Source organism: Corapipo altera, unplaced genomic scaffold (genome assembly GCF_003945725.1).
Source record: "Corapipo altera isolate COAL_440 unplaced genomic scaffold, ASM394572v1 61411, whole genome shotgun sequence".
NCBI lineage: Eukaryota > Metazoa > Chordata > Aves > Passeriformes > Pipridae > Corapipo > Corapipo altera.
Genome location: NW_020884875.1, coordinates 30,894,635 through 30,918,554, shown reverse-complemented (window position 1 = coordinate 30,918,554; position 23,920 = coordinate 30,894,635). Strand labels below are relative to the sequence as shown.

Sequence of the window (23,920 nt, the reverse complement as noted above, 5' to 3'; positions counted from 1 at the left end):
GTGAGTAAAAAAATCCACCAGAGTTTTCTGGTTCGTCTGTTTAGCAGCAAACAAACAAATAAAAGAGTATGGGGACTTAAAATAAACCACAGAATGGGTTAAAGACCAACATAAATTTGAAGAACAGCAGTCAAATGAATAGACAGATAAACAACTAATATGGTTTAAGAGGAAGAGGCTCTAGACTGACACATGCTCCCAAAATCAAGCCTGCTATAAGCAGTGATTTCATACAGCCAGACAGACAAATACAATCTGGAGTTGTGCTTCTGTGAAATTAAACACTGTTCAACATCTGATATGAATGATAGGAGCCACATCTCTCTCAATGACAGCCAGCATTTTCCACTCAAGCAACCAAACCAATGAATTTTAGATTTTGCTTTGTTGAACAGCAATAACATTATAGATAATCCAGTAGTAAAAAATGCCTTTGGGTAGAATGCAGACTGTCCCAGTTTGTATTAACAGACAGACAGACCAGACCAGACCTCTTAATGTGTTTCTGTTGCAAAGGGAAAGTTCTGAAATCCTAAGGGAACCAATTACTAAAGTCAGACAGAGAACTTCCAGACTTGATAATTGATGGGGCTTGAAAATTACTGAAAACTGCCTGAACAACTCACCCAGGGAAACAGTCTGGTTCTAAAGGGACTAATTACCGCTTTGGCAGCACAGTTTGCCATGAATGGAGAATGTGGTTTCTCATTTTGAAACTTCCGGTGGGCCAGGTGTTACATAAAAAAAAATACCAACTATCAGCTGCAAAGCTGCACAGATCAAAACCAGCAATATTGTATAATCTGTACTCAAGAAATCCTGAATTAACTGAGCGCATTAGATTAAAAAGCTTACAAAATTGTACTGAAAGTTCTTTGTAAAGAAAGTATTAATAGCAAACCACATATTTGCCCAGTTGCATTTCTGAAATGTTAATTTTTCTTACCCTCTGTTTCTGTACACAACAAAAATTAGTGTTTAATGGCAATACACTGCAATTTGAAGGGGTTCTCAGAATACATCAGCTGTCAAAAGCACTTTAGAAGTTGCATAAAATACAGAGCCCAAGGCTTTCAGATTTAAGATTTTATTTAGACCCATCCAGCTTGTACTGCAGCTATCATTCTCCCACTGAAAGGTGATGGGTAGAAGACTTCCAACTCTGCAAGGAAAAGAAATGAACCAAATTTAGGAACTCTACATTACCATTACAAATAAAACTACAAGTTATTATTTGAATATAGAACAGCTATAAGCACATACTTTAATTAGAATTTTTGATGGGCTTGGCTTCATCCACCACCTGGTTTTGCAGAGGCCTTGACTTACATGAAGCCATACAGTTCTAAATGCTGAAGTTCAATAAAAGTCTGCTGATTTTTGTTTCCTCCTCAGTCCAGGGACTCAAAAACATCAAACTGGCAAAGAAATTACACAGATAACTTCAATTTATTCCAACTATGAGATGCCAGTGAGGACTGTTATTTCCTTCCAAGAACTACTTGGGTTATTCCAGTTTCTGAAAAACATGTTTCTCAGATTATAGAATTGACAAGACCAGATATTTCCAAGGTGGAATGGTATCAGGACAAACTGAAGTAGCCTTTTAACTGCAAGTCTGGGTCATGTCTGAGACTTGCTTTGCTAAGACCATCAGCAAGCATCAATTAATTTCTGTTAATGACTTTTTTTCAAGTGGACTTTAGCCCAGAGCTAGTCAGGAATGATGTAGCTGGTACAATTGTTTGGATATGGCTGAAGAAGTTTAAGAAATCTTGTTTTCTACTGCTCTTTATCTGGCACATCAGAAAACATTTACAGCATTACAGTTTCTTATCCTGTTTTGTCACATCACCCATGCCAGTTACTCCCACAGGTCATGTCAGGTATACCTTTGTGTTTCCTCAAAGGTGAAAGCAGACATGGCTCTAGTTACAGTCAGAGATGTGGCCTCTGGGAGGCAAAGTTCACAAACCACTGAGTGCAGCAGCTCTGTGACACAAACTAAAACCTGTCCATTATTTGAACCACTATGATGCAACTGCAGACCACAACTGTGAGCACATGGACTGCAAAAGGCTGAAAATTACAATGTTTTTTGATGAGGCCAGGCTCTTCAAATTCCACTGTGCTGTGAAAAGCAATAAAATCAATTACCCAGTTAGTGTAGTTACAGTCTGTGCCCTTCATTTCTTCAGGAGCTGGTGTCTGACTATGAGGAAAGGGGCAGCAAATCCACTTCCAAAGAACCCACACATGAGCGCCAGCAGCTGCCACTTGTTCTCCACAGAGAAAGGTAGGTTCTGGAAGAGAAAAGGGAGCTTTAGTTTTGCAATCTGTGCAGTTTAATTGCTCTCTCATTGACTTGAAAACGGTGAGAAACTCAGAGCACTAACAGGTAGAGACAAGCTGGTAAAATAAACATGTCATTTCTAAGTAGTTTCCCTTCCTTTCAGTGAAAGAAACACAGTGTTTGTGATGATGAATAATCAGCCACCATCTGAAGGGCACCTACAGAGAAGCTGGAGAGAGACTTCAACAACTGTGGTGACAGGTCGAGGGGGAACAGTTTCAAACTGAAAGCGAGGGAATTAAGGCTGGATTTATGGAAGAAATTCTTCCTGTAAGGGTGCTGAGGCCTTGGCACAGTTTGCCCCATCCCTGCAAGTGTCCAAGGCCAGGTTGGACAGGGTTTGGAGCAACCTAGGCTAGCAGAAGGCGTCCCTGCCCGTGGTAGGGGGTTAGAATTGCAAACCTTAACACTCTCTGGATGTGATCTCTGGAGGTCACTTTGTCGTCTCTATCTGCAGCCCAAAGCGGAGCCATTTTGCTGCAGGTCTCACCCTGTCCTGAGGACACACATCCACAGCCTCCCCACAGCAAATATTTAATTATTTGCCCCGTGAAGGTTTTCCTCACTTCCATTAGATACGCTTAAAATTAAGTTTTTAGACGCGGGGCTTTGAGACAACCCACCCAGTACAAGGTACATCAGAAAGCGTTTACAGTATCATTGTTGCTGCTCATACCGCAATGCTCATCATCTGTACCACCGCAGGGAAGGGCGCTGGGGGCCAGCACCACAGGGATTAGTGTGCTGTGGGTGTTATGGCAGCACAGCGCCACCCCAAAGCCACACGAAGCAGGTGATCACAGGGCGGCCAACACAGACATCCCCGATCCCCCCCATCCCCCACGACTCTGAGCGGGCCGAAACGCTCCTGCCCACCTTCCCAGGTCCCTCCTCATAGTGGCTGCGGCGGATGGCGGAGGTGGCGAAGCGGCGAACGCCGGCGGACAACATGATACAGACAGGTCTCGGTGGCAACTCGTCCGCCCTGCCCGACCTTCCCGAGCGCGGTGTGACTAAGGAGGAACCGGAAGAGGAAGTAGGGAGCGCCGGGGCATGACGGGAGTTGTAGTTCCGAGGGTGTCACGTGGGGTCGGGTCACCGCCCGCGGTTGGTCGAGCAACGCGCGCGCACGACGGTGGGAGAGTCCCCGCCCTCACTCGTCGCCATTTTGTGGTGACTGAGGGGAGGCGTGGAAATGGCGGCAGGGGGCTGAACCCTGAGCTTGTGGCTCTGAACCACCTTTATGCGAAGGACAGGGGACAGCGTCTAATGTAGAACTAGCAGATCTCGATAAATGAGCGAAAAATAGAATCACAGAATGGTTTGGGTTAGAATGAACCTTAAAGATCATCTCGTTCTAGCCCATGGGCAGAGACACCTTTTACTAACCCACATTGCTTCAACCTGTCCTTGGAGGGCCACAGCTTTTCTGGGCAACCTGTACCAGGGCCTCACCACCCTCATAGCCAAGCATTTCTTCCTACTACCCTATCTAATACTACTGTCTTTTGTTCTGAATTATTCCCGCTCATCCTGTCACTCTATGGTCTTTTAAAGAAGTCTCTCTCCATGATTGATAGATGCTGATGATTTATGTACTCTCACTAACTTTAATGAATATATTGCAGATTACTTAAATTACACTTTAAAGAAACTTTGACAATATGAAGGTAAAAAAACCCCTCCACCCTCAGCACCTTTCATGTTTGTCAAAGGAATAATAAACACCCACAAAGTTATTTCCAAAATTGATGGTCTCCATTTGTATTTTTTACATGCAGTATCAAAAAAAACCCCCAACAAAATCTGTTTTTTTTCTTTATTTTAGGAAATGAATTTTGTTGCTTCAGTAAATGAAATGGATGCTACCACCTCAGTGTTATAAGGAAACAAATTTTTTCATAGCCTTTCTCCATAGTTTTGTGCTAAGGGAGGATAGAAAACTAGGATCTTTATGCTCAACAACATAAGACATTTATAAAAGCAGACTGAAAGAACTTCAAGAACTGTGGCTTAATTAGATTTTATTTAGAGTCTATTTTGGAAAACAGTCACTGTGAACAGTAAGGAATAATTATTACAGATTACATTGGGAGGCAAAGTCTGTTAAAGCAGAAGACACAAAAGCAAGATTAAAGAGGAGTTTTTAAAATATTTAACGTGTATCAAATGAAATTATTCACATAAAGTGGAACTACATAAAAAGATAGGTTTAATTTCCAGGACTGATTTCCTTTATAAATTGCAAAACTGTAATATGAATGAATTTGCACTAGGTGAACTTGTGAGGTTTGTAATGCTGGCCTCTCTTTATGGAAGCAAAATCAACACTTTATTCAGATATCTGCTTGTTCTGGCATTGTTGTAGCATCTGCTAAAAAAGTCTTGTATAGATTTCAGTCTTCTTCAGAAGAAGGAGTTGCTCTAGAGCTGAAGAAATTTGTGCGAACACTCATATCTGTTCTCTTTCAAAGCATAAACTGATACAAAGAATGCTAGTCCAGGTGTGCGAGAAAGCTATGCAGGAAGAGTTTAGAGTAACAGATTCAGCTGGCATTGATTGTTTTTTGTCAGAGAAATGAAAGATAATATCTTCCAAAATATTAGAAATATTAGGTACAATAATTATAATGAGGATAATCAGGTAGCAGGGCAGATTATTACAGGAGATGGTAAATGCTGTACTGGGTGCCTTTGTAAAAAGGGTGTCTAACTCACAAATCGTGGGACTCACAGAAGGAGTCACTGGGTGAAATTCCCTGCCCTTTGTTATGGGTAGGGTCAGAATGGGTGATTACAGTGGTATCTTTTAAATCTTTGAATCTTTAAGCTATTATTTAACATACATCTTTTTATATCTACAATCCTTGCTTCCTATAAAACCCCCCTGTTACTGTAATTGCTTAGATTCTTCATATTCAACAATATATTACATTTTACTGTTTGTGAATATGACTTGGTGATGAATTTTTTCAGGTGCTGCTTTCTTGCTCACTTTCCCCCACAAAGAACGTTTGTGTTCTTGAACTAGAAGGCAGAAACACAAGTAAGAAAAAAAACCCAGGTAACTAAAGAAAATAATGCACAATATCTGTTTTGTGTGATCTTGATGGAAGATAAAAACACAGAAAGCTTAAGTTTACATTTTACAAAATAAATAGGGCCATACAGTGCTGTGTACTTTGAAGCTGCCAGTCACTGAAATACAGTGATAGAACCAATAAAAGAAAACTGACTTTTTAAATTCCCTTTTATGAGTGAAGGAAACAGGTGTTTTTAATTACTGGAGTTATATATGATTAAGTTCAGATGTATGTACCTCATGAAAACTTTTTAACAACATAAACTCAGGAGGTCTCAGGAGGCAAAACAGCCATCGTAAATGACACAAAATTATAATTTTTCTGTGGAAATTGACCTGTGTTTTTGTTAGCACGATAAATTATTTTGTTGTTGCGCTTCATGTTAGGAGTCGCTCTCCTTCCAGTCATAAGGTCAGGTAATAACCACAGGATGAAGCAGTTTTTAAATGCTAATTAATGAAAGGGAAAGGCTGACTAGAAGCTATAAGTGGCATTATATAATGGACATTAATTACATGTTTTTTAGCAAAACTGTGGGTTAATAGAAATATTTCTGATAATTTGTCGGTCTTAGTCTAATTTCACAATTATAGAAGAAGGTCTTTCATAAGAGTAATTTAGCTTGCCTTCTGTGTGATAGTTGAGGTTTTTTTTCCCAAAAAGTAAGTATTATGTTACAAATGTAAAATAAACAGATTAGAGTATTACAAATAACATGAGGTCTTCAACTGCAAAAAGAACTGTTAGTGTGTGAAGCATCTCTATTTAGCACCATGAAAGGCTGGAAACCTTGAAGTGAAACAATACAAATAATATTAGTTTAAAAGAATTATCACTTGTAAAAGATATTTACCTTGATTCGAAAGAGCCCACATAAGTTGTTGGAAAGTGGAGTAGTGAGAAGAATTACGGTTGTTAAAACCAGTCAAGCTTCCAAATGTGTGAGCCTTCCTTAAGGCATGAAAGTGAGTGACTTTCAAGTGTAAATATACACTGAAAGTAATTTTTGCAAGGCATAATTCAAAGGACACTTTCCCCCCCCAGCAGTTCTTTTGAGTGGATGATGATTTCACAGGTCCAGTTCACTGTGTAGAGGCATGAAGACTTACACTGGCACACTGAAAGGTGAGAAACAGCTGTAGCATTAAAAAGGTGGAAATGGAGGCAATAACATTAACACTTTTCTTGGCAGCAACATCAGTTAGTGTTGGCAAAAAGAGCTTGTCCAACTACAGCTTTAGTACTGAATACATATATATATATTACTTCGGATTAGGGCATGAGGAAATTATTACATGAAACAAATCAAATTCTTTCCCACGTGCCAGACTTCTAATGCCTAGTGCATTTATTAATTTTGTTTTTCAGGATCATCCGTGATGACATTCAAGACAAGGTGTTACTGTGAAAGGTGTTAAAATATTATGCACAAAGTAGATTTCAGTATATCATGTTATGTTATAAACAAGACGATAAAATAATTGGAAATTTATGTTTTGTCCTGTAATGTCTTTATGTCTAAAGGTCTCCCTGATGAGTGTTATCTTTCTGTCAGCCACTGCTCCAGAAATGCAACTTTAAAATGTCTTTAAAACTGTGTAATTAATGTTTTTAACCTCTTACAGTTAACGTAAGATCCTATTAACACTTAACATATGCAGTTTGATTTACTGTTCTCAACCTAAATTGAAATACTATGATTTTAGCATCTGTTTGAAACCCAAAAATGGGCCTGTGCATCCAGATTTGGGCTGTTAGCTCTGGCTGAATAATTTAGTTTACTACCAGGATTGTAGGGGGAAGTAACACAGTACCTGTATAATTCATGCTTCTAAGCCATCATGACTACAAAAGTGCTGTAGGCACTTCTTTGCAGTGTTCCTGCTTATTAGATGGGTCAGTCACTTGTAAGTACTGTAGTGCCATTTTGTTGTAAAAAATACAGGTATTATGAAAAGTTGAGCACAAATTTATAAGGTTGAATTTATAATGTTACTCACGAGAGCAGGTTGAGCATAGCTGTAGCTGGATGTGCATAGTGACAAAATTACAATTTTGGCAACATACCTAGATAAATTTATTTTCACCTTACGTGAAATAATTCAAAAATTGCACCTTCATATAAATGACTCCTTATGGATGTGAACACACATTCGTACATACAAAACCATGTTTCAGCAGCTGAAATAAGTGTCTGACAATGATATTTCAACCTGACAGAATTTTTATTTCTTGTTATTAATCTTTTGCAGCATTAATTAAACCTGCCAAAAGTCTGTATGAAATATGTAATGGAAGGTTTGTTACACAGAACCTACTTTAGAGGCCTTATGAGAATAAAGCACTTGCACAGTAAGAAAGAGCCATTTTGCACTATTTATTTTGTCTTCCTGTCTTTCTCTAAAATGGACTATGTAAAGCTCCATATTTTTATCACAGACACCAAGACATATTTCATTTATAATTACAGTAAGCAGTGTTATAATTACTGGCATTTTGAACTATCTCATTGTAATAGTCATTCCTTGGTTCTGGAGCCCCAGAATCACATATTTGTCCTAAATTTACTTGGAGGTACAATAGTCAATTTACATGGTAGTAAAAAACAAAAACTGCCCTTATTTTTTCTGCCCTACCTGTGCTTATTTTTTCTATGGTTTAAAAAGGGACTTAAAAAAAAATACTTTGTTTGTTTGTTTGTTTGTTTTGCTTAATCAGGGGGGTTGCAATCTAGTTGATGGTTTCTCCATCAACAGGACAATATGTGGTTCAAAATATACAAGGGGGCAGAAAAGAGCCCTCAAAGTTATTATTACTTTCTTTCTCTAATAGCAGTAGATTGTTCCTCTGTTAAGCAAGTATTACCCTAGTTTTTTTTGTTTATGTGTTGTCGGACTATAAATTCACTTGTGACAGTCCATGCACAACAGCTTCTAACTGTGTCTTTTACAACAAAGATGCCTGCCAATGGGGTTACTTCTCACTTACCATGATGAAAGAACAGTAAAAATCCATTCTGAGGTACTTAATGCAGACATGCCAGTGTTGACAGGGGTGAAGTAGTGTAATTTTAATTTTGACATCACTGAGGATATAAAAATAATTTAATATCTTAGTTCTCTGAGCTCAAAGCTGGAACTTCCATCAGGGCCTGTTTCTGTATGTCACCCTCCTGTAAACATATCACATGAAACTATGCACATCTCTTATCATATTTTGATTCATTAGTAATATCCCAGCTCAGTCAAGCTAATTTATTTACTTACGCACCTGTCAGTTCCTCCACTGACCTGTTCACGGATTTCTTGTCTAAACTTAGTTTTTCAGGATGTTTTTGTAATATACCAGTTAAATTGAACGTGTCACCTATCAGTGATCATTATCATGAGATGTTAACTGTTCAAGATATTGAATGTGAAATATGGTAGTGGTCTCCAGATTATATTCATTGTGCCTCAGCATTGTCCCCTTTGTCTATGAGGTTAACAAAGAGCTGATGTCTGCCAAAGGACGGATACTTTTTGTTTAAGAACTGGCTGTTTGGTCAGGCAATGCTGAAGGGGCAGGGACTTGCTTATGAATTTTCTGTGTAATTCAGGCTATACTGACTTGTTAACTTTAAATATGAATTTAAAATGAAGTGTCAGTGGTGATGACTCACATCATCTTTATTACAAGCACTAACAAGATCGTTGTGCTAGAAAGTCTGGAGTCAAGTCTTATCAGTCAAATGAGTAAGATGAGTAGGAGGAGATGCTTCAGTGATACACTTTTCATGGTGAGACAAGCAGAAGATGCTGCACTGAATTTATTTAGTAGAGACACAACAAAGTTTGTGCCAAGCTGCAGACTGCAAATGCAGCCCAAGATCTGAACAAATTATAGTCTTCCTAATGGGAATCTCAAGCTAGTAATTTGCCACATCTTTTGGCAGTGGATCTGTGTATCCAAACATTTTTGTGGAGCATAAGCTAGATACTGATAGTGGGCAGTTTCCTACCTGGAATGTTCTCTCTGTGTCTTCTTCCCCTCCCCCTAAAACAGGATGTCTTTTTAATAACCCACAGTACTTGTTCCATCCACTCTTAAGACACCTTGGGAGAATTTCATGCTGTGTTAGGTTTATGCGGCAGGGTTTTGGTAGTGGGAGGGCTACAGGATAAGATCCTGAAACAGCCAGCCTGTGTTAGGAAAATGTAAATTTGCTCTCCTTACATTGGAATTCATGAACTTGGTTCCCTGTGCCCACCATTTAGCTCCTCTCAAGTCACCTAACAGAGGAATTCCATGATCCTTATTAAGAGCTTTACCTGAACACTTTCTAAAATCTTTTTTATCAGCTTAATATTTGTTCCCAATATTAAAAAAAATTCCTCTTAAATGTCTGAAGAAACACACTCTGGAATTTAGGTGGACTTACTGTCATTTTTAATCCTCCGTGGCTCCAAACTTTATCAAATGTTTGATGTATTTATCAAATACCTTGAAAAATGTCTTTTGCTCAGAATGTTATCTTTTTTTTTCATAACTCATCTTTGTCTTATTCTGTGTCTTGAGGAGATGTGTGGAAAACTTCTCTGAAGAATTTGATACCTTCAGCAACTTGTCAGAGGAGCCCAGATCTCTCCCTTAAAATAGTTCATTTTGTAAATGGCAACTCAATACATTTTATATAAGGAAATCATTATCACCTAGACATGGGGAAAGTAGTGGATTTTTTTTTTCTACTGCGTGTTCTCAATTGCTTCACAGTATTTCTTTTCACAGTTGGAAACTTGACTTCTGACTAGGGCTGTACGATATGCCAATTTTTGCTTTGACTATTAGAGTGTAAAAATAGCTAACTTTGCAAGAATACAGCATATTTAATCCAACTCAAGGGTGTCATGTTACTGTAGAGCGAGCGGTCCTTGTCTTTGAAAATAACCAGACTGGAGTACTGGAAATATGAAACAGAAAAATGTCTTTTGCCTAAAGGTACTTAGGTTGAATCAAGGGTAATTTGGGGCTTGTCCTGATCAGATTTTGAGATTCTGTATGTTTAATTCCTATTTAAAGTTACACAAAACTGAGCAGATTGATGTTCTCCTGTGGCTCCTCAAAGTGGGGAGCAGGGCCTTGACACTGGGGCAGGAATTTCTACAGTGAATGCTTTTGCTTTTGGAAGGATGAGCCCATGGCTGAGTAACTATTGCTGAGTCTTGCTTGAATACAGCTTACAAAACTTGTTTAACAGTTTTTCAGATAAATATGATGCATGGCTGGAAACCTGCCTGAAGCTGAGGCGGAGTTTGACTCCTTGGAGGAATTTTGGGCAGAGATATAAAGCTTCTCTGAGAAGCTCAGTTCTCCCACAGCTTTTACTTACATGCATAATGTCAGACAACTTCTCAACTTCTCATACAAAACATTTTTACCACCAAGAGCACTTTCTCTTAGATTATGTCTAAAGTGTGAGAATTGCTCATGGAGGATGAGAACACAGAAACTTCTTGCCTCTTGAGACTGAGGGTGTGTGCCACAACTTCATCCCAGTTCTTGCATCTGTTTTTCTGGGATTTCGTTTACTGTAGAAACTAATTGCAACTCCTAGGACAAGAGCGAAGAGGTGTTCTGTTGCTTTTTCTTTTCCCCCAAATCTGAAGTCTTGTTCTAAGCTTTCTTGGCAGATCGCCTGTGTCCATTTAATCTGTTGATGTTTTATGGAATTGCCTTAAGCTGCAGTTCCATCCTTCTGATGCATGGACAGTGATTTTGGGGAGAAAGCAGGAAGGAAGCAGAGGGTCAGGGCCGGAAGCAAATATATGAAGGAAGGATATTTGGGAAGAGATAGGTGAGAAAGGGACCAGTGAAAGAAGTCGTGGGGGGGTGGATGACATATCCACGAGATCAACATCACCAGCTTGTGTTCTGTGCTACCATTCCAGCTTGGATTCTCAAGCCTCTTTGGTCTGGCATGTTACTGGATGGCAGTCCAGTGTATGGCTTTTAATATAATATAATAAGACACGACCCGGCAGCTTGGATTGCAAACAGCAAAATCCTTTATTTCAAAGAAAACCCCCCAATATATACCCTTGGGGGGCATGTGATTCACCTGGACCAATGACAGTAGTGTACACACTGCTCATATGTGTCAGTGTACCTCTGGAGACTCCAAGACCCAGAATGCCTCACCCTGCATCCCTGGAGTACGCTTCCTAGGCAGTGTGTGCTGACATGCTTACCAAACTGGGATTGGCCTTGCAAGTGAGCCCATGTTTTTATCTGATCCATCTGATTTGGTGTCTAAATAAAAGAGAGACAGTAACACATTGTTCTATTGTCACAGTTTCTAAAGGGCATGCGAATGTTATAAGGAAATACCTGTTAAATCTCCTTAAATTAGAAGTGACAATATAATAAATACTTTCAGTTTATATTTACTGTGCCTTGTGTGATGTTTATTCTTTTGCCTCCTACTGAGACTACTACATTTGTTGAGAGGATAAATATGTTTTCACATCTGTCATTCTCTTCTTTCAGTAAAACATTTAAACAGTAAATTGTTGTCCTGGATGATGTGCAGAGGCATACTAATGTTGGTGAGGTGATACATTGTATATCTTACATGCCAGCATCATACATGTGATGATAACAATGTGTACTTCTCATAGTTTTTTGTTCTTAATTTTTTTTCACAGAATATTTTTGTGCAAGTTCTTGTTCTCTTGAAATCTCACTCTGCTAACTGTTCTTAACAATCCCCTAACATTCTCTGCAAATCTACCTTCCACATTTAGTTTATGGACTTTCTGAAAGCATTTTCTGACATTTTAGCTTTTTATTTTTTCAGAAGTGGTAGCCGAGATTTTGCAACTGTTCTCTGAGAACTAGGCCTGGGTTCATATCTGCTGACCACCAAAGATTACATAGCCCTGTGCTTTAAAGAAAATTTTAAGTCCCTGCTCAAGAATCATATAGTGGCTTCAGCTTTAGGAGGCTTTCCTTGAGACTTATGTTCCTTCCACATAAAGCAAAAATATGGGGCATTTTTCAGTTTGTACTGGAATTTATGACAAGCAAAGAAAGATGAGTTGTTGAGACAAAGTCCAAATCTGAATGTAATCTCTGAATTAGATTTGAGGTGATCAGCAGTAGCTTCTCTCTATATTAATTTATTCTCTTTGATCTGCAAGACAGACAAGCTAATTGTCTTCCTTGGTCTTGTAGCTGTAGCTGTATGATCTTTGGAGTGAGTCTTGTCAAGTTTAAGAGTGAGACTCACAGAGATTATTAGGATTTGTCCACAGGACTGCTACAGAACACACAGATGCAGATAGGGTGCTGCTGATGTTTAGTGCGTTTCTCTGTCATTTCTAATATGTATCAATCTTCCCCTGAGTAAAAAGTGCCCCTAGCAATATATTCTTATGATCCTCTTTTCCAGAAAAATTGTAAATAAATAAATTTAAAAATCCCATGACAGTTTTTCTAAGCAGTATTTTGTGGTTTCTGGCTATTTCTATTTGCCTACGGACACTTTATAACCTTAACTGAGGAGACTTAAATGATAGTGTATCAGAAGATAATGATTTGTCTTGTTTCTTGTCATTGGATCTCGTTCTAGAGGAGGAGGAGAAATCAATCCTTTGTCTGTGTGCATGTAAACAGAGAACTTACGTGTTCTATTTGGTGTGATGCAAGGGCTTATTACTATGTTTTTTAATGTCACGATTGTCTGATAGCAAAGCTATGTCCTGTTTTTTTAGCGTATCCCCCTTACCATTAAGGCTTCCAAAGATGCAGGTGCTTCACAAGAAAGCCCATGTGAGATAGGATTGACGTAGTTACCACAAGTTGTGGTGTGTATGACTTGGGTCATCACTGCAGGGGCATATAAAATGAATGAAAAAACAAGTAATAAACAAATAAATAGTTTTGTTGGGTTTTTTTCCTCAGTAGGGAATGTTTTGGCTTTATAGCCTTGTTGTCTCAGAACCTCATGCTACAGGAAAATGTGATGACTACTGGAGTGATCAGTGTGCAGTCTTTAGGCAATGCTGTATAGAGAGTTAGAGCTCACAGAACTAATCTAAAACTTCTAAATACTGCAGACTTTCAAAATAACAATTTTGCATTTATTTCAGTAGGACCAGGGTTATTCTGAAATTTGACCATCAGTCAACCCAAGACTTGGTAGTTCCATGACAATGCCTGAGATTCTACTGTAGTTTGAGACCAGGAACTAACCATCCTTTATTTACTAATATATTGAAATAAACCTGACTAGATGACTAATAACCCGTAACCTTTTTTTTTCCAAACTTGCTGTAAGTAAGGAAGATGGTTAGTGCTTGGCTGTAACTGCACTTTTGAGTCTCTTTCTGCTCTTTCTGTGAGTTTGCACCAAGTTCTTCTTTTCTATCTCACTAATACTTTCCTACTGGCAAGAGCTTTTTTTATTGTTTGAAATGAAATTTTGCATCAATGTTTTAGATAGCAGAGAATCCCAAAATGAGGACTTTGTGCTCTCTTTTTACTTTTATAGGGAGAAATGAAAACTGAATGTTACATGACTCTTTTAGTTTGGCTTTGTTCTGTTTTAATTCAAGTTGACTTATTTTTAAGGCCTGCAAAAATGTCTCTGCTTCACAGCCATATCAACCAGAAGAGAAAAGACTTCCACCATTCAGTGCCTACAGGGATGTATGTAGAAAGATCCTGTGGATCATGGATTAAGGGCAGAGTATTTTGACAGCTGTTCTTTCCCGTGAAGCAGGAGAAAGTGTATTGCAACATCAAGGCTGTCAGTTTTGGTTTTGTTTGTTTGGAGTTTTTGTTGGTATGGGATTTTGTTTGCCTTTGTCTGAGGTTTTTGCTTGTTTGCTTGGTTTTGTTGTTTGTTTTTTAATCAAACACCAAAACTATAAGGATGGTGCAAATAGTTTAAAGAGAAACATCTTATACATGGTATGTTGTCTCATAAAAATACATGTGTTTTTTTGCTTTTCTTTCACAAAAGATGGGCAATGTGGTGATTGTTTTATCTCTGCAAAATGCTTATCTTCTTACCACTGAAAGGATGTGAGGAGTTCATGTCATTGTTCTCCATGAGATGAGTTTGAATTGCTACCCATTCTAGTTGTTACTTGAGTTATCTTTGGTCAGCCCTGTTTTCTGTAGATTTTGCTCCTAAACTAGCTGCAAACAGGAACAGGGTAAGAGCCACAGGTTAATATATATTGTGTTAAGGATTTTCTTTGTACAAAGCCAAATGCTGTTAGTTCCTTCCCTTTTCTTGGCTCTATGTTTGTTTGTAGGACCAACAGAAGTGGTCATGTCTGTATGTGCAGTTCTTTTCTCAACTCACTTTCTCATAGAGGAGGAAGAATCCAGTTTCTGAGGTTGGCCTGTACATGAGTAATGTCTTTTAATATGTGAAGGAATTGGTGTATGGTCTATGCAGCAAACTGTCAAATCCTGTCACCCGTCGGCTGGAGCAGAGAATATAAATGAGCTCTAAGAGAGGCAAAGAGGGAAGGTGAATGTTAAAAATTTAAATAACAGGTGTTACCTAACTCAGTTGTACTGGAATCAGTTAGAAGAGGCTGACACAGAAGGGATGCTGGAAAGTGAGTGATCATAATGAGAGAATGCGAGGTGATCTCTCCAGCAGGAGCCAGGGAAAATGTGTATTGAAGGACCTCTGAAGGTCACCAAACCATCAGGAGCTAACCAGCTTGTAAGTGGTGCTAACATTTCTACCGTATGTGCAAATGTTGAAAATGTCAGTTACCACAGTGAACAGTGCAATTTATTGTGCAAACTAATAAAACACAATAGGGGATATCCAGTTAATATAATGGTTTCATTCAGCTGTCTAATGAAAAGAAATCTTTCCACTCAAGATTAGTTATTGGATTAGATGCTTCCTTATACAGTGACAAAACAATAATACTAAGTGGTATAAGAAAGGCTTTCTCAGGTGAAATGTAATTTGAATTTTAGTAGTTGTAGGTTTCCTTTAAATATTTTAGTACTTAATAAATATTCCAGCAAAAATGTAGATGAATTTTCACAGAGTGTCTTACTGGTACTACTCATGCTAATTTACAAGATTTACAGCAATTACTGTTCCTGAAAACTAAAAAATAGTGAGTTATTTCGTGAACACATAAAACAAGGCCTTTGAAAAGATTTAACAGTACTCTTAAAATGAAATATTTGGCTCAGATATAATTTGAGACAGATACAAAATTAGAGTGCGCTGTCATTCCTGACATTCATAAAATTAAATTATTGTGTATTGTTTCCTTCTGTTTGTTTCTGAATACAGATCAGTATGAAAGAAACTAGATACTGTCATTCTTTTGTTTCTGAGGGTGTTGACAGTTTGCTCTGTGCACATCCAAATAGCCAATTAACACTGGAACCAAAGATGCCTGTCTCATAAGTTTATGTATGGAAAACCAGAAAGATTAGTCTTTTAAGGACCTGAAACTTTTTGTAAAAAACATATTCATAAATCTGATTCAATTTTTTTTGGTATTTCCATATGTTCCTTAGAACACCTAATCTCCAACCGTTTCAGTAGTATCATATATGTAAGGATTTTTTGTTTTAAAGAAGAAGCAGAGGGGTAGCACATGAGAAGGAATTCACAACATTTTAGTTCAGAGGTAATGAAATCAGAGAGGAAAAAATATCTATTGATTACTGATAAAGGTTCTACTTATCACCAATATTTCGGTAGAAGTTCCTTTTGAGAGTTTAAATGAAAGAATCTGTGTGTGTTCTTCCCTTCCACTGATGTTTATGTTTCTGTGTATACACATACGTGTCTTTTTACATCATATGGTACTTGGTAAATGTTGCTTTTTTCCCCTTTCATTTAGGGGTCCTGTACTGACTACTGTAAGACTCGAGTTCATAATAATTTTTTTAATTGTAAATCCATTTTTTATAATTTTGTATCAAGTCTCTGATATTCTGTACTACCATAGAAATTGTTTTCTCAAAATGGTGTGCTTTTACTTAGTGCCATCTATAAATGGCATCATGCCATATATGAACATTTTGAAGTTCAATGGGGAAAAAACTTTCTGGATAATGCTTCATAAGCTGGAAGTTTATACTTAAATAAATTGATACCTTTAGAAGAGCTCTGTAAACTATGCTTAGTATAAATCTACATAAGTTCTCTACTAATGTCATAGTCTTTGCTGAAACTGATTATAGTTTAATAAAACAATAACCAGCATATGATGTGGTTTTCCAACACTCATCCAAGATGTTTTTAACCTTTTTAAGCTGAGGTAGAGAATTAAAAATACAAGAAGTAGTAAACTAGTTCACCATGTTTCCAAAGGAGGAAATAAGTGAAAAATGACAGCGTGGATTAGGCCAACCACACATACATTATAAACCATGTGATACGTAGCTGTAATTATGCAAGCATGAAGCTGATAAAATTTATCTCAGCCCCAGACTGTGTCCATGGGAATAGTTATTTGTATACTTTAGCCATTTTTTTCTTCAGGTGTTCAAAAAACATGCTTTGTTCTGCAAAGCAAGAGTTTACATCATGTCAGAAAATAGACTGCATGTTTTTGTCACAAATGATGTATTTTAATAGGAATATACTGATAATTACATAAAATTGGCAACGGATAAAGTCATAAAATGTTCAACAAGGTCAAATGAGTTGCTTTTTCTAAGAAATAATGGAAGCTTGGAGGCTATTTCTATTTGCATTCTTCAGCTGCTCTGCTTGCAAACAATCTTGCTGCGGTCCGGGTGTGGAATGGGACGATGACAGCAATAAAGGGCTCTTTACAAGGTGGAAGGTCTGAGGCTATCACAAGTTTATTGAAGGAGGGTGCCTGCTTTTATAGGGTTCAGGGGGAAGGTGCTGGAAAGATAGGTGGAACATGGGATTGACAGGTGAGGGAACGAACTAGGGAACAAATTAAGGAAGGTAGAAGGGAAAATGAAACATATAGGGACCAATAACAAGTCACTCCACACTGCGGCAAATCCTAGCCAGTCAGAGGGAGGAACAGGGGAACAAGGGGTGAACAAGTCTGAACATGTCTGGGCAATAGGAATAAATGGGGTACATCAATGTATGCACGCATTAACAGTTTTATAAACATTCTAAAGTCCTTGAAGTCAACTTAGCAATGTCTTCTCCTAATTTCCATAAACTTCTCTCCACTTTTGGAACCTTTCCGAGTCTGATTTCTCGTCCTCCACACAATCTTGCTGTTGCCTTGTGAGCCTGTACTGACATAATCACAAGAATTCCTAAATTTATGCACACTGTGCATTTTGGATTTTTTGTAGGGATTTATTTGTGATATGTGTGAAGTCATGCAGAATAATTTAATCCAAGTCTCTTCTTCTTTGACTACTGAAATAGTAGTTTTGAAGTAAATCTGGTAAATTATTCATAATTTATAAGTATTCCTGAAAATGGGTGCTAAATAATGGAGTGTAGGATAACGAAATAAAAATAAACTGACTTTTTAAAGTCAGTTTATGTTATGTGAGACAACATGTGTGTACATATCCTCAGTACAAGGGAAAAGTGGACATGCTAGAGAGAGTCCAGCAAAGGGCCATGATGCTGATGCTGATGACGACGAAGACACTGGAGCATCTCTTTTAGGAGTAAAGGCTGAGAGAGCTGGGAGTATTTTGCCTGCAGAAGAGAAGGTCCAGGGATAAACTCATCCCTGTGTACAAATAGCTGAAGGAGGATGCAGAGTGGATGAAACCAGGCTCTTTTCAGTGATGACCAGTGACAGGACAGAATGAATTATATCCACTTAATCAATTGTAAAAGTATCCCATGGCATTACTATAAAATTACGAATGCATGTTACTTAAATACCTTAATGATTTTTTGTTGCATGTTTGCATGCTTGTCTTTCTCTAGTCTCATTTGAGATCAGAATATTATGGATTTACTATTCTAACATTTCTGACCTCGAATTAGCAGGTGCTGTCAGTGTTCGTTGTTTGTTTGGGGATTATTCAAGGGTTAAAAAACATACGAGTTTCTGTAAGACTTGGAAATGGGTCAGACTGACTAAATGAGTAACATACAGAAACAGGTTGAGGGAAAAAACATTCATGGTTCTGAATGTTTCCCAACCAGTTACATGTTGCAGAAATTATTTTTTTGTCATGTTAACCTATTTTAATTTTTGTTTTATATCTCAGCTTTTATATCAGGAGGGAGAGGGAGGCAAAATCAGGTTGTGAGAGCTAATGCAAATAAAATTCTTATAATGGAGAGGAAATTAATGTTAAAGGCAATGGAGAAGATGCTATCATCAAATATCCTTAAATGCCAAAATCTTCCTTTCTAGCTTGTTTTTTTTAATGTTTGTTTTGCATTTACATTTCATAGTTCTCAATAAAATTAAGTGTGACTGATTTGATACTTCCAGTCTATTTTCCTTAGCCAGAAGAAATTCAATTAACAGCAAGGACAGAGGAAAGAGATAACAAATAATTATTGCCCCTCTTTTTACCTTTTTTTTTTTTTAATGTAGATTTAGCCTCAGAGAAACCAGATTTCAAAGAAAGATGTTGGACACAAGGAGCTTGTGAACAACATCTGCAGCTGGTTGGACTAATTTTGTGTTAAATAAATTGGACTTTGAAATTTTGTAACTACAATAGGTCCTTTTTGCTAATTTATTGGAATGATACTCCAGATTTGCTTTACACATTTTTAAAGCTGTTATTTATGGTTGAAATGTTTTCAGCATCAGGGCTGTGTTTAAGTATTTATGTTTTATAGGCCAGATTTTGTGTCTTAGCATGACATTGATAAATATGCATTTCACTGGCTTTTTGCTTCTGGAAATGAAAATAGAAGGATTTGTATGCATCTTCATGTCTGGTTGTGCTATTATATTTTACTGCTGACACATATGAGGAGATCATAGAATCATAGAATCAGCTGGGTTGGAAGGGACCTCCAAGATCATCAAGTCCAACCCTTGATCCACTACCACTGTGGTTACTACACCATGGCACTAAGTGCCACATCCAGTCTCATCTTAAAAACCTCCAGGGATGGAGAATCCACCACTTCCCTGGGCAGCCCATTCCAATGCCTCATTACTCTTTCTATAAAGAATTTCTTCCTAATATCCAACCTAAACCTCCCCTGGCACAGCTTAAGACCATGCCCTCTTGTCTAACTGATAGCTGCCTGGGAGAAGAGACCAACCCCCACCTGGCTACAACCTCCTTTCAGGGAGCTGTAGAGAGTGATGAGGTCTCCTCTGAGCCTCCTCTTCTCCAGGCTAAACAGCCCCAACTCCCTCAACCTCTCCTCATAGGACTTGTGCTCCAGTCCCAGTCCCTTCACCAGCCTTGTTGCTCTTCTCTGGACCTGCTCCAGCACCTCAATGTCCTTCCTGAACTGAGGGGCCCAGAACTGGACACAGCACTCCGGGTGTGGCCCTAGCAGTGCTGAGTACAGGGGAAGAAACACTTCCCTGGACCTGTTGGCCACGCTGTTCCTGATCCAGACCAGGATGCCCTTGGCCTTCTTGACCACCTGGGCACGCTGCTGGCTCATGTTCAGCTTCCTGTCAATCCAAACTCCCAGTTCCCTTTCTGCCTGGCTGCTCTCCAGCCACTCTGTGCCCAGCCTGTAGCTCTGCATGGGGTTGTTGTGACCAAAGTGCAGGACGCAGCACTTGGCCTTGTTGGACCTCATCCTGTTGGAATCAGCCCAGCTCTCCAGCCTGTCCAGGTCCCTCTGCAGAGCCCTCCTGCCTTCCAGCTGATCAACATTCCCCCCCAACTTGCTGATAGTGTCATCTGCAAATTTGGTGATGGTGGACTCAATCCCCTCATCTAAATCATCGATAAAGATATTAAACAGAACTGGGCCCAACACTGATCCCTGGGGGACACCACTAGTGACCGGTCGCCTACTGGATGCAGCCCCGTTCACCACCACTCTCTGGGCCCGGCCCTCCAGCCAGTTCCTAACCCAGCACAGAGTGCCTCTGTTCAAGCCATGAGCTGCAGCTTTTTCAGGAGAATGCTGTGGGAGATGGTGTCAAAGGCTTTGCTGAAGTCCAGGTAGACACATCCACAGCCTTCCCTTCATCCACCAGGCAGGTCACCTGATCATAAAAGGTGATCAGGTTGGTCAGACAGGACGTGCCCTTCCTAAACTTGTGCTGTCTGGGTGATTGGTTCTTGGACAGCATTTTGGATGCTGAAGCTTTGTCTCATGGATAATCTTTAAATCTTAGGGGACAGTTTTTGAGAATATCAGTAATCATTCACTATATTTTATCACTGAGTTTTATGAACAAAATCTGGTAATTTCAGAGTGAAAACTGCATTTTCCATAGTGTTACCTTATTTGAGAGAGCATTAGGATCTAATGGAAACCCAGGCCCATGTATAAAGTAACAGGCAGGAAGGAGGGTCTGTGAGAGGGTGCCTCCCTTTATTATTTCTCATATACATTTTCCAGAATGGTTATAATGATTCTTGGCTTCTTTTTTTCTTTACTACAGTGAAAAGTAGTATTTTAGAGAAAAGTCAAGCTGCAATATGAAGTTTGCTGGCTGTTTTTACCCTTCCTTTCAGGTCTGTGGATGAGGAGAGAACAGGGGTGATCTGCCAGCACTTGTTCCTATCCATGCATGTGGTGTACTTTTATATGTTATGATTAGCAAATTTTAGTAGTTGTTAAATCCAGTTCTTAGGGAATGACAAATTTTGCTATTGTATGTGAAGTGCATATTCCCTATAAACTCAAAAGCTTTGTATTTAATTCTGCAAGAGCATTTTGGATGAAAATGTAGAAGCAAAATGACGCTTTTCTGTAGCGTGTAAAGAAGCACAGCTTTGCATGAGATTGAATTTCCTTCTTTCTAAATGGATGCACACCTCAAGTAAATCCATATCCATCTTAAAGCTGTGAGAAATCTATGTTATGACTTCTGCTTTTCACACACCTGAGCAGTGACTTTTTTTTTACTGAACCATAGGCATAGATGTATGTCTTCATATATATGGCTTCAAACGGACAGAGGGTGGATTTAGATATTAGGAAGAAATTCTTGGCTGTGAGGGTGGTGAGGCCATGGCACAGGTAGCCCAGGGAAGCTGTGGCGGCCCTATTCCTGGAATCTTCCAAGGCCAGGTTGGATGGGGCTTGGAGCAACCTGGGATAGTGGAAGGTGTCCCTGTCCGTGTCAGGGAGTAGAATAAGATGAGCTTTAAGGTGCTTTCCAATCCAAACCAGTCTGGAATTCTATGATATTTATTGGTTATTGCAATGTGTGCATAAGTGCACTCTTTATTTTATAAGTACCTTGTTAATATTTGTATAAATCTAACTTATCCTACTTAACTGTGAGGGGGACATATATTAAAATTTTTATGAATTATTGCCATAATCGAACTCTTCTAAATTTCTCCCTGAGTCTTTTCTGTCTCTCTATGTTTTCCCTAGATTCCTTTCTTTCAGAGATATGGTTTTTTTGCCAACATGAGTGCCACGTAAACAAAATTTAATAATTGAAGAAAGACAGCTGTGCTTAGTTTATTTGTTTCTTTCCCCCCCTTTTCCGTCTTCCTTTTGGATTTCAGGAGGATATTGCTGAAATGTTCTTGCTGAATCCTGTTAGCACATTGTCTTTGGCTCAGATTAGTTTCTTTCGGCCATACCAATGTCAGGAATCTTACAGGAGTGCAGCATCTTCTGTGGTGTCTGACCTCCTAAGGAGCAAGATTTTACCACTGCACAGGGCACTAAAAAAGATACCCAAGAAGGTCTTTAATTGGCTTTGTAGTGAATGTTATAGTCACTTGCAGGCATTAAAGTGCTTCTCTTATCCACAGATCTTTCAATCTTCACATTGGTTAGTGCATATTATTTCAGCGTTATGAATTCTTGGAAGATTCTCTGTGGAGCTTCAGAACTTTCTGCCTGATGCCTTCTGCCATTTACAGGATTTATTAAATTATTCCCTAAGAAATGTCCAGGGTCTCTCAATTCCTGTAACATCTTCTCTATCAGTTACCCTTGAGACTGGATTTGAGTTTTTATATTTGTCTTTTATTTCCCAGTATTTAGCTACTGAGTCTCTAATTTTTTTTTAAATATAGGTCTTTTTCTCTTTTTTTTTCTTTTTTTTTTTTTTGAGTAGGGTCAGTCTAAACTGTTATTCTGTCAAAATCATCTATCAGAAAGAATATAAATGCAGATTTAAAAAAAAAAAAAAAGAAACTAGAAATACTGAATACTCCATTGCTGTTTAGCCTTAGAGAACTTTTTTCTTCTGTAATCATAAGTTCATTATCATTTCCAATTTTTTTCCTGGAAAAGTTCATACATTTTCTACAAGAGCTCCACAGCAATGTGTAAATGTTCTATTCCAGTTATAGCTTTCTCAAGAGAGGAGGTAAAAGGAGTTTTGCAATGAAGGTTGAAAGGGAAGATGAATGATGGAAGATGAGCCATTCAGGGACTAAATGAATGGAGGAGATGGATAGAAGGAAAACAGATAAAAGGGACAAATAAGAGAAAAACAGAAAGGGTGAACCAGAAGGAAAGAGTATCTGTGCTATTGAAAGCCTTCACTTAGACCCTTAAAATATTTACCTGCCAGATATTTTTAATAGGTGGGACTTGCTCAACTACAAAAACTTGGGTTTGAACTTAGAGACAAGTGTGTTCAAAAAAGACACGTGAGGCTGAAGTGCCTTGGTTGGGAATTTGGTGAGACTGAGGCACTAAACACAGGGGTGGGTTGAGCTTTAGGTCCGTCCTTGTCCTTCAGTTTCTGTTTGTTCTGGGCTTATCCAAAACTCATCTGGGAAATCTGGGGTGTGTAACAAGAGGCATGATGTCTTCACTTGTTAGAACCTTTTGAAAATGCATTCATTAACCATTAGTAATTAATAAATTGTTTTTAATATTTCTAATGTATAAGCTCCCAAAGGTGTTCATTAAGACTCTTGCAACCAGTGCTAATTGCTGAACAGGTACCTCATAAAAGATGCTGCTGTTTTTAGGAATATAACTTTTACTTATTCAAAACTTATTTTTTCCAAATATAGAGTTGTTACTTTGAAGCTTCTTCTACTAGGGAGGTATGAAGTTTGGCTTAATTTGCTGAGGTTATGTAGTGAACAGTGAAACTGAATTGAAATAATACTTTGGCAGTATTAAGTCTATACTTTTTTACCCAAATAGAATATTTTTCTCTCTTTTACAGCCATAAGCCCAGGTTCTACTGCTTTACTCATTAATCACTGTGAAGAAAATCAATACATCACAGCAACATTAATTGGCAGGATTTTTTAAACCAAATAGCTACCAGTTTTGATAAATGTATTTTACTCAGGTCTAGTTCTATTGGCAAAATAACATTTTAAGTAATGCAAATGCTTTCTTTTTCTTCTTTTTCTTTTTCTTTTTCTTTTTCTTTTTCTTTTTCTTTTTCTT

The 23,920-nt window shown here is 38.4% G+C and overlaps 1 protein-coding gene, 2 long non-coding RNA genes and 2 other non-coding genes across 9 annotated transcripts in view; 2 read left to right on the top strand and 3 right to left on the bottom strand.

Annotated features, from left to right (window-relative positions):
* Positions 1-1,071: 1,071 nt before the first annotated feature.
* LOC113943315 (cytochrome c oxidase subunit 7C, mitochondrial) lies at positions 1,072-3,455 on the bottom strand. The gene is made up of 3 exons (XM_027634933.1): positions 3,230-3,455; positions 2,158-2,303; positions 1,072-1,162 (listed from the first exon to the last, which is right to left on the bottom strand). Exons 1-2 carry the CDS (start codon positions 3,302-3,304, stop codon positions 2,187-2,189), a joined length of 192 nt encoding a protein of 63 aa, XP_027490734.1. The 5' UTR covers positions 3,305-3,455; the 3' UTR covers positions 1,072-1,162; positions 2,158-2,186.
* Positions 1,801-1,861, bottom strand: LOC113943540. Its single transcript, XR_003526376.1, has one exon. It is a non-coding gene; the product is annotated as a small nucleolar RNA Z39 (small nucleolar RNA).
* LOC113943317 overlaps positions 2,663-23,920 on the top strand; it is a 22,025-nt gene continuing 767 nt past the window's right edge. Inside the window, exons 1-2 of the long non-coding RNA XR_003526289.1 lie at positions 2,663-2,681; positions 21,611-21,647. This is a non-coding gene — a long non-coding RNA (uncharacterized LOC113943317). The remainder of the gene's footprint in view (positions 2,682-21,610; positions 21,648-23,920) is intronic.
* On the bottom strand, positions 2,988-3,050 carry LOC113943539. Its single transcript, XR_003526375.1, has one exon. It is a non-coding gene; the product is annotated as a small nucleolar RNA Z39 (small nucleolar RNA).
* On the top strand, positions 3,474-19,456 carry LOC113943316. 5 transcript variants are annotated; one of them, XR_003526284.1, is made up of 4 exons: positions 3,474-5,417; positions 6,805-6,834; positions 17,258-17,264; positions 18,981-19,456. It is a non-coding gene; the product is annotated as an uncharacterized LOC113943316 (long non-coding RNA). The 5 variants fall into 5 exon arrangements; XR_003526287.1 differs by lacking the exon at positions 17,258-17,264 and having other exon boundaries at positions 6,805-6,832; XR_003526285.1 differs by lacking the exons at positions 17,258-17,264; positions 18,981-19,456 and adding an exon at positions 14,074-16,894 and having other exon boundaries at positions 6,805-6,847.